Below are 19,782 nucleotides of genomic sequence, written 5' to 3'. Positions count from 1 at the left end.
GTTGCAACACACACTAGCTATGCTTCACACCTAAACAAAGAGCCTGTTTGGTCCTGTCTGGCTCATCCCTACAGCCCTCTCCCATCCCCACATGGCCTCAGGCTCAGCCTAGTCCCCAGTCTTCGTATTATTAGTAACCTACTTAGTATTCCAGTTAGAGCTGGTTTTCTTACCAGTTGTCCCACCCAGTGTCTTGTCCCTGCATCTCATGAAGGGGCATGAGTGTTGTTGTTTGTTATACTGCCTGATGAAACCCTGGATGCTCTGCTTCTCCCAGTTGGAATATTTCATGACTTTTTCTCAGACTGTAGGTGCTGACTCCTTGCCCAGGACGGGCACTTTTTAGCTCCAGTGACCCAGCTGCAGGGCTGGGCCACCTCTCAGTGACTGTCACAATGGGCGCATTTCAGTCTGGGTCCTGGCTCCTCTTTGTCAGGACCTCTTTCTATTGTAACAGGGCCAAGAGGACATTCCAAGTCCTCTAGCCAGGACTGCCTCTTCTCAGACATGGTTCAGGCATTCAACAAACATTTACTGATACCTACTACATGCCACTGTTCTAAACTCTGGAGATACACAGGTGAACAAATAAAATTCTGCTCTCAGAGCCAGACACCAAACAAGAAATGAGATACATAGTGACAAGGACTCCAAGGGTCAGAAAACAGCGTAAATGGATAGAAAGCAAAGGAGATGGGGAGGGTAACATATCAGATATCAAGGTCACGAAAGGCTTCTTTGAAGAGATAACATTTGAGCTGAGAACTGAATGAGGAAAAACAACCAGCTGTGAGATCATGGGCAAGAGAACCCAGGGCAAGGGAAATAGCAAATGCCCTGAGGCGGGAGTGATTGAGGGACAGAAAGGAGGCTGTATGACTGGAATATTGTGAGCAAAGGACAGATTATTGGGAGATGATCTAGAGAAGTAGGTAAGATCAGGTCCTATGGGCCCCTACTGGGATTTGGGTTTGAGTGCAGTGAGGAGTTCAGTGGGTTTTAGCACCATCTAGACTCAGTAACCTTCAGAGTCAGCAGCCTTGCTGACCTGCAAGACAGAAAGCCTCTACTTTTTCTGAGCTCCTCTGAGACGGATGGACATCCCTTCCTGGGTGACTCTTGAGTGTGGGCCTTTGGGCTGCCACTTCCATGATGTTTGGCTCCCATCTGAAAAATCAGACTCTGAAAACTTCCCCTAGACTGTCACCTTTTGGTCCTGTCAAGGCTCCGATCATTTTTCTGTGAATCGTAGGTACCTACTGATCCTGCCTGCTTCAATTCTTTGTGCCTCTCTGCCAGATTCTGTCCCTCCCTATAGTAAGAAAGCCACTTGGGTACAACCAAGAAGTCCTAGTGCTCCCCTGTGGTTCCAGGCTCCACCCAGATCTTCTCTCAGTCCCTTACCAGGGTCCCCACAGGATAAGGTGCAGGGGAAGATGGTATGTATCCTAATGCAGAGCCAGGTAATTTTACTGGGATGTTACCACTGCCAGTAAGATCCCTTTCCAAGTACCAGGACTGACTGGTGGCAACCACAGGTGGCACAATGGCACTCAGGCCTCCCTCAGATTGAGGGGAAGGATTTGGGAGCATGCTGAACCCAGAGCATACCTGATGGAAGGGAACCCAGGAGGCCAGAGAACCATGTTGCTGCGAGGATGGTGATGAGGGGGAGGCCTTTAAAGAAAAAAGGAGTTTCCAGGCTCATCTGGCCTCACTGTATCTCTGGAACTATCCATGATAGCCATCATCTTTACTCTACAGCTCCCACTCACTACTGAGAACTGAACCTTGGGTCTTTGCTCTTACTTCAGAGCAGGAACAGGAGAAATAACTCCTAACATTTGAATGCTTATTACGTGCCAGGAACTGTGCTCAAACCCTTGACATTCATTTGATATCTCATCTAATGCTCCTTTAACCCTATCATAATCATTTCCACTTTATGAACAATAATGACGCACAGAACAGATACCTCCAAGAAGCCCAATTGGTTGACAGAAGTATCAGTTCTGGGCCAAAGGAGTCCCTAAAAATGTCCCTGCTTTGGACAATAGCTGGCGACCACGCAGCCATCTGGCCCCTGACTCAGCCTTCAGGACTGTAGGATCTTGCTCTTGAGCCCTTGGGAAATGTCCCTCCTCCAATATCTGCTTGTTTGCTCAACCCTGAGGACTGGATTCAGCCTGAGGACTGATTCTGGCTGAGGTCAGTGAGGATGATGACTGTCTCCCCAAGGTCTGTCAGACACAGAGCCTAGGGCCAGATGTTGCGCTGAGCACTTCCACCTACAGTAGGCTAGGCCAGGCCAGGAGGGGTCCTCAGCCCAGAAGAGCTGGAGGAATCCCAGCCCCCTGAGTAAAGGGATTGCAGCCAACCTGTGTTTTGGGGACAGGGAGGGTATAGACATGTGCTGAGAGCACCCTAGGAAGCAAGGTTCAGCTTCTCCTGAAACTCTGACCAGCACACGCAGACAGAAGCCAGTATTTCTTTTCTTGTAACACCTAAGGGGACAGAGTCGCTTCCTTACCACATAGAAACCCTCCTCCTCTGGTCATCTCTCATCATTTCACTGGAAAGGGCCTTCCTCCTTTTGGAAAGACTGGCCTAGGCTCCAGAACTACTTCCAAGTGTCTTGAAGATTCCAGCACTATTCAAATGGAGCAACAACCTGGGTTAAACCTTCTAACTCAAAAGTTCCTTTGTCCAGTAGGACCGAAATGAGGGTTTCAGATTCTGTTGAATTAGTGGTTCCCAAATGCTGGTTCACAGCCAACTGAAGGAAATCAGTGTGGTCTTGTTACAGTACAGATTGCTGGGACACCAGCCCCAATCACTCTGATCTACAAGGTCTAGGAGTGAGATCCAGGAATTTGAATTTTTTTGTTTTGTAGTACTGGGCTTTGAACTCAGAGCCTTGTGCTTGCTAAGCAAGTGCTCTACCACTTGAGCCACACCCCCAGTCCTTTTGCTTTTATTTTGTTTTTCACATAGGGTATCCTGGCCACCTTTGCTCCAGCTGGCCTTGAGTCACAATCCTTCTACCTCCACCTCCCAAGGAGCAGGGATTACCAATGTGCACCACCATACCCAACCAGGAATCTGGTTTTATTTTTTTGTGGTACTGGGGCTTGAACTCAGAGCTTACACCTTGAGCCATTGCTCCAGCCATTTTTTGTGATGGGGTTTTCCGAGATAGGGTCTCTTGAACTATTTGCCTGGGCTGTCTTTGAACCATGATCCTCCTGATCTCTGTCTCCTGAGTAGCTAAGATTACAGGCATGAGCCACCGGCGCCTAGCTCAGGAATTTGATTTTTTTCAAAGTCCATTTAAATTCCACAGATGTGCCTCCAGGTCTGAGTGTGTGGCTACCCCCAGACCTCTTGATGAACTCTGAACTCAGAAACTATTTTTCTTGAGGCAGAAGTTTAAAACCAGCTGTGTGAACCACTGGGTGATCAGGATAACCAGAGAACTCAACTTGGTGACATGGATCATTTCAGGCCCTAAACAGGATAAATTAAACGGTTCCAGCCATACTCATTGTCCTTGGGCTGTTGCCTGAAACTAGTAGGTAAGAGCCTCTTAAATACAAGAGACTTAGGAAGACTAATCTTAAGTATAAACACTTTCAAACTGTGTCCCACCCTCCATGCAAGGGACAGACAAAACTGACAATCCAATGAAGAGTGTGTCTCTCGTGCGCCTCCTGCTAGTAAGGGTAGTAAAAGCAGTGTTTATCAGAAGTTTTTCTGACTGGTACTGAGCATTTCCTAGGATGTTTGCCCACAGAAGGAACTAATCCTGGTCCCAAACTGGGCACTGAGACATCTGGAACAGGAAGGTTACTTTAACAAAAGGAAATGGGTTGAAGATGCCATGAAACTACCCCTCCCAAGTCACTAGGACTTAGCTGTCCTAAGGGAAGCCTGTGAGCTGTGGTAAGAGCTACCAGCTTAGCAGCAGGGTAGGAGAGAAAGGAGACAGGGAGAAGCCCCTCCCCTGCCTGGGGAGACAGATTTTGAAGGCAGGTGAGTTAGTAGTCTGGTTGCTTTGGTGGCAGAGATTCCCCGAAGCCCGAAGCCATGATGGAGTTTAACTAGAAAACCTCCCCAGCAACAAAGTATTGTGACTCTTTGAATTAAATCTTAAAGTACTGGAGGAAGCTTTGGGTAAAAGCATGGGTAAGAAACTTGATCGACCTAAGCCTTACTCACCAATCCTATATGGAAACTGCACTGCTTCAGATAAAGGGAGCCACCCCAGGTATTATCCTACCTGTCCTTCCAGGAGGATCATTGGATGGAAAAGATATCAGACTGTAGGGGACAGAGAGATCCACTCAGTCCTCCTCAGGGTTTTTTTTTTTTTTTTTTTTTTGCGGAACCAGGGCTTGAACTCAGGACCTTCACCTTGAGCCACTCTGCCAGCCCTTTTTGTGATGTGTATTTTCGAGATAGGGTCTGGCAAACTATTTGCCTGGGTTGGCTTTGAACCGAGATCCTCCTGATCTCTGCCTCCTGAATAGCTAGGATTACATACAGGTGTGAGCCACCAGGGCCTGGCTCCTCCTCAGTTCTTGCGTGGGCTCTTTGGCTAAATCAAGGAGCCCAGTTAATACAAGAGCTGATTAACAAGAGAAAATCACAAGTTTTTATTAATTTCACACGTACATGGGAATCTTCAAAGAAAGCGAAGTCCATAGAAATGGACAAGCGTGACTTTTTTACTTTTTAGAGGAAGAACAAAAAATTTTTAAAGGAATGGCAGAATAAATGTATACATAGCCTTGGGCAGTAAATGCTAGGGATGTCACTAAGAGATTGATGGCGGTGGTGTGGGCTGTAGACACAGTGGAGGATAAGAGTTTGTTTACTCAGGTTCACTGCAGCTCTGCTGACCAGTCTCGTGACAAGGGTATGTTCCAGGCTCGGTACGTGAGAGACATCCCTCCTGACAGAATCTTTATCAGCTGGTTTCATGGAGGAATACACAGGCCAAATGGAACTTTAAAACATTTTTTGGTGGTACTTGGGTTTGAACTCAGAGCCTTACACTCTCTAGCTAGACCTCTATCACTTGAGCAATACCCCCAGTCCCCAAATGGTCCTTCTGAAGTTACACTTCCTCAAGTGATTTCAGCTTGAAATAAGCAATAGACCAGTTTGGCATATTTTGAGGTAGTAGTCACTCTTTCAGGACCAAGCCTAGTTTTTAGCCTCTATGTCTCCAACTGAAATAATGACAATTATTAATGACAGTCGACACTAATTGTTTACTGTATACTACTAAGTGCTACATGATGTATTGACACAGGCTGTCATGCTTTATCCTCACAATAGCCTGAGGCACAGAAAGATCAAAGCATCTTGCCCAGGGCCACATGGCTATCAAGTGTGGGAGCACGGTAGAACCCATGTCTAACTTCTCCCCTTCTCTATCTCAATCAATCCTTAGAGAATGCTGTGGTCCCCAGGCCTGAGGTTAAGTGCCCCATTTCTGGGTTATTTAGGATAAGCAGATTATTTTTTTTTCATTGTTTTATTATTCATATGTGCAAATAAGGCTTGGGTCATTTCTCCCCCCTGCCCCCACCCCCTCCCTTACCACCCACTCCGTCCCCTCCCTTTCCCCCCCACCCCCTCAATACCCAGCAGAAACTATTTTGCCCTTATTTCTAATTTTGTTGTAGAGAGAGTATAAGCAATAATAGGAAGGAACAAGGGTTTTTGCTGGTTGAGATAAGGATAGCTATACAGGGAGTTGACTCACATTGATTTCCTGTGCGTGTGTGTTACCTTCTAGGTTAATTCTTTTTGATCTAACCTTTTCTGTAGTTCCTGGTCCCCTTTTCCTATTGGCCTCTGTTGCTTTTAAGGTATCTGCTTTAGTTTCTCTGCATTAAGGGCAACAAATGCTAGCTAATTTTTTAGCTATCCTCACCCCTCCCTTGTGTGCTAAAGCTTTTATCATGTGCTCAAAGTCCAATCCCCTTGTTGTGTTTGCCTTGATCTAATGTCCACATATGAGGGAGAACATACGATTTTTGGTCTTTTGGGCCAGGCTAACCTCACTCAGAATGATGTTCTCCAGTTCCATCCATTTACCTGCAAATGATAACATTTCGTTCTTCTTCATGGCTGCATAAAATTCCATTGTGTATAGATACCACATTTTCTTAATCCATTCGTCAGTGCTGGGGCATCTTGGCTGTTTCCATAACTTGGCTATTGTGAATAGTGCCGCAATAAACATGGGTGTGCAGGTGCCTCTGGAGTAACCTGAGTCACAGTCTTTTGGGTATATCCCCAAGAGTGGTATTGCTGGATCAAATGGTAGATCAATGTCTAGCTTTTTAAGTAGCCTCCAATTTTTTTTCCAGAGTGGTTGTACTAGTTTACATTCCCACCAACAGTGTAAGAGGGTTCCTTTTTCCCCGCATCCTCGCCAACACCTGTTGGTGGTGGTGTTGCTGATGATGGCTATTCTAACAGGGGTGAGGTGGAATCTTAGTGTGGTTTTAATTTGCATTTCTTTTATTGCTAGAGATGGTGAGCATTTTTTTATGTGTTTTCTGGCCATTTGAATTTCTTCTTTTGAGAAAGTTCTGTTTAGTTCACGTGCCCATTTCTTTATTGGTTCATTAGTTTTGGGAGAATTTAGTTTTTTAAGTTCCCTGTATATTCTGGTTATCAGTCCTTTGTCTGATGTGTAGCTGGCAAATGTTTTCTCCCACTCTGTGGGTGTTCTCTTCAGTTTAGAGACCATTTATTTTGATGAGCAGAAGCTTTTTTGTTTTATGAGGTCCCATTTATCTATGCTATCTCTTAGTTGCTGTGCTGCTGGGTTTCGTTGAGAAAGTTCTTATCTATAACTACTAACTCCAGAGTAGTTCCTACTTAGGATAAGCAGATTAGATGAGCTGAGGCTAGATACCAGGGCTTGAGCTGGTACAATCATTCTTAGGTCAGGTTTAGGCCCAAAACCTGGGGGCAGGGGCTGAGTAAGCACCAGAAGACCAAACTGTCCTCTTAGGAGGGGAGGAAAAGGCAAGGGGATGAACAATCTAGGAACTGACTGGCTCTAACAATGGGAAAATTTTTAAAAAAGGTATTCTGAGGAGCATCTTGCACTATTTGAGAGAGGGAAGAAATGACTTCTAAGATTCTTTTCAGTTCTCCATTCCTGTGAGCAACAAAAATACTGTGATTGTGCACTAGTTTCTATGGCCATATGCATGTTAAGCTAACTATGAAGACTATGAAGTTTTCGGCCTCTCAATAAGGATGAGAAGTCAGCTTTGAATAGTGCAGATCTTTTAGTAAAGAAAATGCACCAGCAGGGGGTAGGGGTGAGGATGGAACTCAGTGGTAGAGTGCTTGCCTAGCGTGTATGAGGCCCTGGGTTCCATTCCTAGCACTGAATAAACAACCAACCAAAACCCCCAATAACAATAAACCTTAGTGGTATAAAGAAATGAACTGGGACAGGAAAAATAGTGTCTCTGTAATATGAACACGTTGTACTTCCTGATAGCATTTATTCAGAATGGAATGTAACCTCAGTTTCCTCACCTGCAAAAGGGGACTGAAAATAATTTGTTCATGATTTTTTAAGATTCAAATAACATAAGCAAAATGTAGTTTATAGATAAAAATCTGTATGCTATATTTTATTCAATTTCCCCAATATTAAAGGGCTGTAAAAAGAAATGAAAATGGAACATCAAATCTCCTCCAATTATTTAGCTGAAAAAATAATACTGTGTAGAATATATATTTCTTTTAAATTATTCAGAACTGAGGAAACTCGACCACAGAGGAGCTACTTGCAAGCCACTAAGAAAACTAAATCAACTTTGTTTTTAAGACAGGGTCTCTCTCATTATGTAGACTGTGTGGCCTCAAATTCCCTGGCCCAGGCTGGCCTTAAATTTACAATCTTCCTGCTTCAGCCTCCCAAGTGCTGGGATTACAGGCTGGTACCACCATGCCCAGCCCTACTTTGTGTGTGTGTGTGTGTGTGTGTGTGTGACAGAGAGAAAGAGAGAGACTGGGGTTTGAAGTCAGGGCTTCATGCTTGCAAAGCAGGCACTCCACTGCTTGAACCACACCTAAGGTCCATTCTGTTCTGGTTAATTTGGAGGTGGGGGTCTTGTGAACTATGAATGGCCTCAAACCACCATCCTCCTGATCTCAGCCTCCCAAGTAGGGTTGTAGGTGTGAGCCACCGGCACTTCGCTAAATCAACTTTTAAAGTTATTTCAATAGACTGGTGGCATGGCTCAAGTAGTAGAGTACATGCCTAGCAAGCATGAAGTCCTGAGTTCAAACCCCAGTACCGTTAAAAAAAGTAATAAGGTTACTTTTAATTGTGGCTTTAAGTCAATCAACAAGACACAACTGGTTAAGCAGCCTAGTTTTCCAAGATTGAGATATCTACTTATTTACCAACATTTTATCAAAAATACTTGTACAACTTAAAACTTTTCTTCTATTCTATGCTGTAATGAATCTACTTGGAGATATATATTAGAAAAGATGGAAGAGAGGGAAAATGAAGATTAAGGGGGAAAGAGGAACTCCAAGATTGAACAACAATATCTCTAATCTCTCCAAAGCAGGATTTAAAAAAATATTTTTATTAACACATAATGGTGACATTTTCATATGTGCTTATGATATACTTTAATTAGCTTCACCACCTCCATCATTCTCCCACACCCCTCCTTCCCACCTCGTAGAACATTTTCAACAGGTTTCATTGTTCTGTTTTCATATACGAATACAAAATACATCCACCATATTGGCCCTCCTTCACCCTCTCATGTGCTCCCCACCACTGGTACCCGTACCCATCACCAAACAGGACTCATGTTACCTTCATGTCCTTTGTTATTTTAAGTACATAGTGATTGTTCAAGGGGGTTTTGCTTCCTTGGTATTTTAGACATGTATATATCGTGCTTTAATCAGATTAACTTCCTCCATTACTTACTTTCTCTATCGCCCTGCTCCGTTATTACTCAACATCTTAGAGTGTGTAATCAAGTTATTTTTTAACCATTTCCAAGTCCTGCAAAAGGGAAGGCCACTTTACTGCTGCTGCTACATGTTTTAATAAAATTAACAGTTTTGGATAACTAGCCAAGATTTCTGGAAGTGAATTCCTGGTAATAATTAATAAAAGAATTTTGTTTTTCTTTTTTGAGCTCTGCCTTGTCAGGCTGGCCTCAAGCTTGTGATCCTCCTGCCTCTGCCTCCCAAGTGCTGGGCTAACAGATGAGCACTACCATGCCTGGTGAAAAATGTTTCTTTTAAAGAAGGGATTCTAGCTGGGCATAGTGGTGTATGCCTGTAATCTCAGCACTCAGGAGGCATAGGCTGGAGGATTAAGAGTCCTAGGCCACAAGGGGTAACATAGCAAGATCCTGTCTGAAAAAACCAGGGGCTGGGGATATAGTTCAGTGTTACAGCACTTGCGTAGCATATCCACAGCCCTGGGTTTGATCCCCAGCACTGAAAAGAAAACAAAGGATTCTCTAAGTACAAAAGGAGTATTTCCTCCAAAGCAGACAGGATTGTACAGTAATTTTCAGCAAGTCAGTATCATCTTGTAGTCTTCAGAAAGGAAACTCCAGTTATACTCACTTCCAACACTAGAGAATTATACCACATGTAACTGAACCACTATGAGCAGGGATCATTCATCTAGCAATTTGTATGAATGTATTACAAGAGCTGGGATGTACAAGCCAAATAACCAGTGTTGTTGGATTACAACTGAAACTGTCATTGAGAACATTCCACTGATGCATAGGTTGCAGGGTCTCTTTCTTAATGTTAGTAGCAGTAGTGACAGTAACAGCAGCTATGGATAAGAACAATGACAGGTGGCAGAGCAGAGGTAACATTAGCATCATTTATTTAGGGCCTACCTTTTGTTTTGCCAGTGCCAAATGACATATGGAAGTTATGATTACTGATAAATTCACTGATGAGGAAGCTGAGACTGAACAAGTTCAGGTAATTCTCTCAAGGCTGCACAGTTGGTTAGATGCATAACCTGGATTTAAATATAGTACTCTTATTTCAAGGTTGCTCTCTTGTCACACCACCACGCACCACAGTGGTATGGATAAACAGATATATTTCAGTGTGGAGGATTAAAAACAGGACAGATGCACAACAGCCTTTCCAAGTTTGTCAATGACAAGAAACTCTTCTGGGTAGTCAAATACTAAAGTGACAAGAATAAAACGGCAGAGGGCCTCAAAATCAGAGAAGTATAGAGTATGAGGTGAAACATGGTGTAGCCCAAGTGGAAGACCAGAAAATTATGGAGAAACACACTAACACTATTTATAAAACACAATACGATTAAGATTTACCTAGAAGCATCCATAGACATTTCTTGAAAATAGAAGGGAAGCTTGAGACACTGAAAATCTAGTGGTATGCCTAACTTTGGTACTATGTGCTTCAACAACGACTTTCTAGAACGATGTACATGGGCTGGGAGTGTGGCTCAAGTGGTAAAGCTCCTGCCTAGTGAGCACAAGCCCTGGAATTCAAACACCAGTATGGCAAAAACAACTACAACAAAAGTAGACCGATAAGGTTAGGAAAAGAAAGTTAATAGAAATGATTTTTAAAAAATTGTGCTGGGTGGGGGTACATTGTGGCATTTACAAATGTTCTTACAATATATCAAATATTTCATACTTGAATTCATCTCCTTCACCATTCTCGAGAAATAATTTGTAAAAGGGCTTGGGCTGTGCTGGAGGAATGGCTCAAGTGGTAGAGCACTTGTTTAGCAAGCACAAGGCCGAGTTCAAATCCCTGTACTGCCAAACAAAAAGGGGGGCTAGGGCTGTAGCTCAGTGGTACTTACCTAACACATGCAAGATCTTGAGTTCAATCCCAAGCATCAGAAAAGAAAAAAAAAAAGAACATAAAAGGGGTGTGTGAGGATTATAGTCATTCTATCTTAACAAAATGAAGACAGAAATAAAGGGTAGTAATAGATTGACAATTGGCCAGGCATAGTGGTTCACACCTGTAATCCCAGCTACTCAGGAGGTAGAGATCAGGAGGATCATGTCTGAGGCCAGCCTCAGTTAAACAAGCTGGGCATGGTGGGTCCGTGGTGGTGTATACTTCTTTTCCTAGCTACTTGGGAGGCATAAGGAGAGGATCACAGTCTGAGCCCAGCAAAAAGTGAGACCCTATCTGAAAAACAACCAAAAGCAAAAAGGGCCAGAGGTGTGGCTCAAGTAGTTGAATGTTTGCCTAGCAAGCACAAGGTCCTGAGTTCAAACTCCAAAACTGCCTTCTGTGCCAATGGACTAACAAAATTAGTGACAATGATGACTTACGCTCCTGTGAGCCAATCACTATTCTAAGTGGTATATACTCTCTTGCTTCCCTCAACCCTGTAAGTAGATGCTCTTACTTGCATTTTACGAGTGAGGAAACCGAGGCCCAGAGTCACACACAAGTCACTCATAGGACAGGAACTCCAACCTAGGCAGTCTGCTGCAGAGCCTGGTCTGCTTCACTTAAGGGTAGAGAGGATTTACTCTGTGTGTGTGTGTGTGTGTGTGTGTACTGAATCTGTATTAAATCTTGGAATCCTAGTTCCAAAGATCTCTTGAAGCTATTTAATAGGAAGTAAAACTTTACAGTGACAAACTCCTTGATAGTAGACTGAAAATAGTAATAGTTCCAAGAAAAGTAGGTAAGTGGGTATATTAATAAGCTACACATAATGAGACACAGAAAGAAGCTAGACATAACTAAGATACAGTCTGAAGCTTTATTTTTGTGGTGCTGGGGATGGAACCCTGGGCTAGGCACGCTCTGTACCACTGAGCTACACCCCCAGCCCAAGTCTGAAGCTTCTTGAGTTGAACCATTCATGCAAAGTGACTGTACTCTCTAACACAAATGACTGGTCTGTCCCAGTCATGTGTTGTTTTAGATTTTGCAAATGCAATAATAAGCATATGATTTTCTTTATTTCTAAAAATATGACAATGGATATTGCTATCCTCTGGTTACATATTCCTTCCTGTGATTCAAGAGTGTGAATGAAATGTCTAGAGGTTCATCTTAACACACTCAGCCAACTACTTTTTATTTTTCAATTCAGAAAATATGAATATTCTAGAAAAACATTCTCCAGAAATTACCACCAAGATGTTTCTACTGGAAGGGATTTTCCAGAGTTAAATAAGTGTGCTCTAAAGTTTCTCTTAAAAAATCATAGACCACACTTAGCAGGAAAAAGTGCCTAATAATGAACCAGGTAATCCAGCATTTCTTAACTCTACTCCACCCACCACTGGACCTTTATTTTGCAGAATGTTTATCTTTTGTTTTGTTTTTCCATACTTGGAGTTGAACCCAGGGCTTTGCACACACTAAGCATATATTCTACTGTTGAAACAATACCCTCTGTTTATGAATTATGGACATTAGCTCTAGCCCTATATGTCTTCTTTTGCAGAAATGAAACAGTACTACTTTACAAAGGTGGATGTAGAGTTAACTGTGCCTAGGGGTAATTGGAACATTTCATTTTCTCAGTATTGAGTCCCTGTGAGTGCTATTGGTGATAGTGGTATGTGGCATTTTTTTAGTGCTATTGGGGATAGTGACTTGTGGCATTGTTTTCTGCCCTCTTACTTTATTGAGGCATAATTAACAAATCAAAATTGTATATTTAAGGCACACAACATGATGTTTTAATGTATGTATACATGTTGAAGTGATTATCACTTTGAATTCATTTTCTGAGAAAAAAATTTTAAGTGGGGCTGGTGGAGTGGCTCAAGTGGTAGAGAGCCTGCCTAGCAAGTGTGAGGCTTTGAGTTCAAACCCCAGCACCATAAATCTATCTATCTATCTATCTATATATCTATATATTTAAATATAACCAAAATAGAATCATGAAAAAGCTCTAGAACAAGTTAGCACCACATTTTATAGCTAGGCCACCTGAGGTTTCAAGGGCACAGCCTTGGTGTTCCTCTCATATCACTGCCACTCCTCAATCTGCACTATTGGTTCCTTCTCATCTTCCTAACCTCTTGCTGTCCACATGCTCCAGAAGTCAGCCTGTGGGTTTTATCCTTTTTCCCTATCTCTTGGTGATCTCATACAGTCTTAGGACTTTTAAACAATTAAATGTAACTGACAGTCTGGACCTCTCCATTAAACTCTAAATTCATATATCCAAATTATTTGTAACATCCCCACTTGCATATCTAGGTAGGCATGCCGAACAGAAATGGCCCCAAATCAAAGTCCTCATCTTCTCTACCAAGTTTGCTCTCGTTAATCTTCTCCATCTCAGTGAACACCGACTTTATTTTTCCAGTTGTCCAGACTTGTGACCATGCTGTCTCCCATACATTCACGCTTCACATTCAAAGCATGAACAAATTCTGTTGGTTCAACCTTCACTATGTACACCAAATTAAGCAACGTATTACATACACTCTTACCATCTTAGTCTAGGCCTCCATCATCTCCCATCTTGTTAACTATTTGCCCGGGCTGGGCTCTAACTGTGAGTCTCCTGATCTCAGCCTCCCAAGTAGCTAGGATTACAGGGATGAGCCACCAGCACCTAGCTGCACCTTATTTTCAAGACAGCAGTTGGAATGATCCTGTTATGATTTTACTTAAGTGGGGAGCCAGTTGGCTTACAGCTGTAATCCTAGCTACTTGGGAGGCTGAGATCAGGAGGATCACAATTCGAGGCCAGCTTGGGCAAACAGTTCACAAGATCCCATCTCCAGAAATAATCAGAGCAAAATGGACTGGAGGTGCGGCTCAAGTGGTAGATTGCCTGCTTTGCAAGAGCCAAGTCCTGAGTTCAAATTTCAGTCCCACTGAAAAAAAGACTGTATTTGTGAGACTTACATACCATAGAGTTAACCATCCTGAAGTGAATTATTCAGTGGCAGTTAACTCATTTACAATATTGTGCAACAATCTCTATCTAGTTCCAAAACACTTCCATCAGTCTGAACTAAAATCCCATACCCATTAGGCTAGTGCTCACCATTCCCCTCTCCTCCCAGCTGCTGGAAACAACAAATCTGCCTTATGGTTCTATGAATTTGTCTATTCTGGATATTTCATATAAATGGAACCATACAATATGTGGACTTTGTGGCTTTGTTTTCACTTAGCATAATGTTTGAGTCCACACATGCTGTAGCATGTATCAGTACTTTTTTTATAGTTGAATAATATTCCATTGGGTATATCACAATATATTTACCCCTTTGTCTGCTGATGACATTTGGCCTGTTTCCATGTTTGGGTTATTGTGAACAGTGCTGCTATGAATATGCATGTAACAAGTATTTGAGTTTCTGCTTTGAAGTTTTTTGGATATATACCCAGGAGTGGAATTACTGGGTTATATGGTAATTTTATATTTATGTTTTTGAGCAACTGCCAAACTCTTCTCTATAGTGGCTGAACCATTTTACATTTGCACAGCAGTATATGAGGGATTTTGTACCTATCCCCTTTTTCTGGATTGCCCTCCTGATAAGTAATCAAGTGACTCTCTTACTCACCTCCTACAGGTCTTTTTTTTCAAATGCCATCTTCTCAAGGAAGCCTACCTTGATCACCTAATTTAAAATGGCAACTTCCCATCCCCCAACCCATACTTGATAGCCTCCTTTCCTACTTTGCTTTTCTCTACAGATCACCATCCAACATACTATATAACTTATGTACGTGTGTGTATATATATATATATATCTATGGTTTTGGTGATGGAACCCAGGGCCTTGTGCATGCTAGGCAAGTGCTCTACCACTGAAGTACACCTCCAGCCCTTCTTATTTATTTTCTTATCGTCTGTTCCCACTACTGAAAGATAAGCCCCACGAAGACAGAGATTTCAGTCTGTGTTTCTAATATCTAGAACAGTGGCAGGTAGGTCAATAAATAATTGTTGAACGAATCAATAAGGCCTAAGAAGGTGCTTTGTCAAAGTGAGACAAAGTGAAGGGTAAGAACCTCTCTGTAGTTTAGTGGTTATTTTTCTAATGATAATGAACTGAAACTGAGCCAATTATACCTTTTATTCAGCTGAAACAAATAGCCAGTATGCAGGTATGAAGGAGATGGCTGTTTCTGAATCAGATGAAAGCACTATTTAGAATAGCCTGCAGGTACAGCGGGATCAAGCTAAAATTCATTAGTACCAATTAAAAAAAAACTTAGCTACCTACCTATAATAAGTAAGCTTAGTACTGATTGCCTGAAATGTTTTATTTAAACAAAATAAAACAAAATGATGTTACAAGACACAGAACTTTAAAAAGAGAACCTATGTTTAAAATGCAAAGAAGTTATTTTTGGGTAAAAGTTTAAAACTTAAAAAAACTGGATCGTCTTTAATGTTGTTAGAATATACACTTGAAAATGGATAGAATGACAAATTATATGTGTATATCAACAAACTAAAAAGTTTAGAAATTGAGTAGAAAGATGGCAATTGACAAAACATCTTTGAGATAAGGCATGGAAATAAAGATTAGAGTATCACCAAGTCCACTACTACAAAACAAACCACCTCCAAGGAGTTTGGAAAATAATTTACAGCAGAAGTCAGTACTGAAAACTAACCTAACAAATTCAACCTTTTGATTATGAATTGCAAGGGGTATATTATATAACAAGTGACCACTGACACTGACTTTTCATATGTTTCATGAAGTTGTGGTTTTAGAGTAAAAATAAAAACACTGATAATTGAGTCAGTCTTCAGAGCCTGCCCACCTTCATGGTTATTAAGATCACAAATGGGGTTTTTGCTAGCCTCTAAAAGAGTTCAAATTAGTATAGTATTACATACTGAGCTTTTAACTGTGCTTGAGAAAAAGTGCAAGATGCATTTAATAGAGTTCTCAGTCTGTAGGCCAAGAAACCAGGTTTCCATGTGAGAAGCAAAGCGATGCTTCTGGTTATACGATGCAATCTATAGTTTTATATGAAGTTATTTATTATAAAATAATTCCCAAGGGCCTTTAACAATACAAATTTTATTAAAAAAATAAGTAACATCAAAACTGTTCAGCAAATCTCTATTCAATGTAACCAAAATAAACAAACACCAAATTAAAAAAAATATACATCTATATATATATGGGCAAGAAACAAGTGCATTTTTTTGGTCCCAGTATTTTTGAATATATTATCTTTATCCAAAAGGAATTACATAAATGGCTAAGAAGATATGTATTAGATGAACAGAAATATAACTTTAAGACTTGCTTTAAAGGTCTTTAAGCAGAGTTGTTGCCAACTCATTACGGTTTTGAACTCACAATGCCTACAATGTTAATGATAGTTCCAAGATAGACAGAGCATGTATTAACGTCTGATGATCCGAACAAGTACTAAATTAAGAAGCTACCAATAAGTAGATACATGAACTCTATAGAAAAATTTAAAGAAACTTCTCGGACTTCTTAATAAACGCAAACAAACACAAAACAAAAGCTTTAAAGAGAAAAGTACAAAAATAGACATAACAAAATGGACATCAATAAATTTGGTGAAGGACAACATAAAACCAAGCTACCAAAATGTAATGGGTTTTTAAAAAAAACTCAAAAAATCTAAATACTAGTATTGCTGAAAACTCCTAGGATTAATACTGGATAAAACTTTAAATGACAATACGAATAACTGATACTTTGGAACTGTAATTTTAGAAAGTTCGTTTTTCTAAGAACATGAAAGTAATCTTGATTCCTTACACAACCAGGATTTTTATATTCCTTAGACTGCATGCATGTTAGAGGAAGATTAAAGGGCAGCAGCCAAATGATTAAACTTGAACTAGGATGTTGAAGCACTGCTTTGATGGGCTTTTCTTGGTCAGAATCACATCATAAGCTTAAGATCAAGAATGAAAGCCCACAGTGGGAAGTTGTGCTCAATTTGGTGGGCCTTGAGGTCATCTCTGGCCAAATCGGCATCAGCCTTATGGGAGGCCAGCAGATAAGAAGGGACTCTCCCCAAGATCTGACTTCTTAAGCCCACAAACTAGAAGAAGTCTCACAGTCAAATAATTCACATTCCTTGGGAAGAGAGAACAGGCATCAGTTGTGTCCATCGAAGGGGGACACTGTCCAGGAGTATACTGGACATTTTGTGAAATTTCTGTGTTGCTTCTGCATCTGAAAAATAGGAAAAATAGAACAATGACAGACAAGGAATGAGAGAGAAAACAGCTATCTGACTTTTTAGGTCAGATAAGACTTATAAGAAATTAAGAAAGCAGACATAACAGACAAAAAAAGATGAACAGCCATATTGTTTGGAATGCAATATTCTGAAGGCAAGTGTAGCAGAGAAAAACACAAATTATTTCAAGCAAAGCAAGAAAAGACCATAACAATAAAAGTTATTTTTGGAGAGAACCAACTGGAGAAAAAACCATATATTAAGATATGTTAACCTGACACAAAGATAAGGTGGAATAAGAATCTAGTGCTGTCTGAAAGCTGAAAAGAGCTGAATGAGAGCTAGTGTCATGAACTTTGCTTAACCGCCTTCATGAGGAAAAACACTTCAGAACTTTGAACTTAGGAAACTGTCTTTGTGTAAGAAAACACTTCACAACTTTGAACTTAGGAAATTCCAACTTGTCTTGCACCAGGTTGCACGAGCTCCATAGAGCAGGAATCTATTTCAACAAGCGGCTTTAAAAAAAAAAACAAAAACAGAATAATTTAATATTTTTCATTTCTATTAATGATACATTTAAAAATTGCAATAGTGCTAAAATCCATCAAAGTAAAACGTACTGAATGAAAACTGAACTTACTCAGAAGTGGGTTCAGAAGTTGAGGTACTTTCGGAAACTGAAATCAGAAGAAGGATTTTAGTTTTACAACAGCATACATGAAAAATGAGAGTATCTAGTTAATACATAAGAACCATATTGTGGCTGATCAAAAATACTAAATATCAGAAATTCAAAATAACACAGTACATATACATACCATTCTCTATTACAACTTGGCAAGTGTGAGTTTTGCGTTGACTTAAGTGTTTAGCCATGCGGTCTAAACCAGAAGAATCAGTTAGGAAATCACATTTAAGGCACACTAGAGTGATGCCCCTATGAAAAAAAGAAGACAGTAAGAAAGAGAAGCTCTTCTACGGAAACCCACACACAAATTCTATAACTATTGTTTCATGTAATAACTCTTGATTTTTATTTTGTGTCATGACTGTCATTTCCCAATTTTGTTTAATCTGAGATAGCTAAAATGGTTCTGAAACCATTTTAGATGGTTTCCAAAAAACGTATAGCCATGTCTAAATTTTGCTAACACTTACTGTTCAACTTGTGGCTAAAAGCTTGCATCCTGAGACCTAAAGAAAGCACAGCCTTGGTTCCCCTAGCAAGTCACAATCTTTCCATACCTCTGCCTATCTGCAAAGCAAAGAGAAGCCATTCATTCATTCAATATGCACCTGCTGAGAACCTGCTTTGCACACTGTAGTACAAGGTACTGTGGATGCAATAGTGAACAAAACAGGTGTGGTCCATGCAGTCTATAATCTAGTATCTTATTTAAATTAGGATGAAATTAAATAAATGACTTAATATAATGATCCGTTTGTTAAAACATACACACACACACACACACACACACACACACACACACACACACACATGTATTTCAAGTTCATTGGATACTTTAAACTGAAATATCTTACCTGTACAGGAGTTAAAAAGCAGTAGCAAACTTTAGACCAATTTTTTCCCTGCAGCTCTAGTCTTAACAGCCTGTTTTATATTTATATCTAGCTGTTATACACATAAAAATTATTTTTGTAAAACTGAAATTAAAACCTTTCCTCCCCCAATTCACCCCTCTTGCCTGGTCTCTCTTATGATGTTACTTCCCTGATACTGGGGGGTCAAAACTATAGTTATATTTCACTCTTATTCCTGAAAACATTTAATATTTCAAATATCTAATAATACTAACAATTTTTTGAGGTACTGGAGTTTGAACTCAGGGCCTTGCATTTGCTAGGCAGGTGCTCTACCACTTCAGCCATGCCCCCAGCCAGTTTTGGCTCTAGTTATTTTGCAGATAGGGTCTTGTGTTTTTGTCTAGGGCTGGTCTTGGACCATGATCCTCCTACCCATGGCTTCCTACATAGCTAGGATTACAGGTGTACATCACCACATGCCTGACTTATTTCTTGAGATGGGGTCTAACTTTTGACTGGGCTGGCCTTTAACTATGATCCTCTTCATCTCTACCTCCTGAGTATCTGGGATTATAAGCATGTACCATGCCTGGCCCAATACAAGTTATTGAGCACTTAACCCTGCATCAGGGCTAAGGGGCACATATCATCTGATCTAAATCTTACAATAATCCAAAGAGGGAGATGCTATAATTACCACTTTCTGTAGAGCCTAGGGTCAAGTTTGGTAACTTACACTAAGGCCAGCCCCAGGTTTGAAACTGAGCCCTTTGCTTCCAGAGCCCTTGCTCTTCTTCTTTTTTTCTTCTGCCTTCTTTTTTACTTTTTTTGAGACAGAGTCTTCCTATACAGCCTTCAACTCACTATGTAGCCCAGGTTGTCCTCAAACCCTTAATACTCTTGCCTCAGACTCCTGAACACTGGGATTACAGGTGTGCACCACCATGCCCGGATAAACCCTTGGTTTTTTTTTTTGGTGGTACTGGGGATTAAACCCAAGTC

General features: G+C 40.9%; 1 protein-coding gene across 10 annotated transcripts in view; it reads right to left on the bottom strand.

The window, feature by feature from the left end:
- Window positions 1-16,062: 16,062 nt before the first annotated feature.
- Window positions 16,063-19,782, bottom strand: part of Znf280c (zinc finger protein 280C) — a 70,040-nt gene continuing 66,320 nt past the window's right edge. For 9 of the 10 annotated variants that reach the window (XM_074063845.1, XM_074063846.1, XM_074063847.1 and 6 more), the window contains 3 exons: window positions 18,054-18,172; window positions 17,876-17,912; window positions 16,063-17,750 (listed from right to left, as the gene is read on the bottom strand). In XM_074063845.1, coding sequence (XP_073919946.1) covers window positions 17,735-17,750; window positions 17,876-17,912; window positions 18,054-18,172 — 172 coding nt within the window. In that variant the 3' untranslated portion in view covers window positions 16,063-17,734. Of the gene's footprint in view, window positions 17,751-17,875; window positions 17,913-18,053; window positions 18,173-19,782 lie in introns of those variants that run through there. The other variant, XR_012444572.1, reaches the window with a different exon arrangement.

Source organism: Castor canadensis, chromosome X, assembly GCF_047511655.1.
Source record: "Castor canadensis chromosome X, mCasCan1.hap1v2, whole genome shotgun sequence".
NCBI classification, from domain to species: domain Eukaryota; kingdom Metazoa; phylum Chordata; class Mammalia; order Rodentia; family Castoridae; genus Castor; species Castor canadensis.
This window is presented reverse-complemented; position numbering and strand designations above follow the sequence as displayed.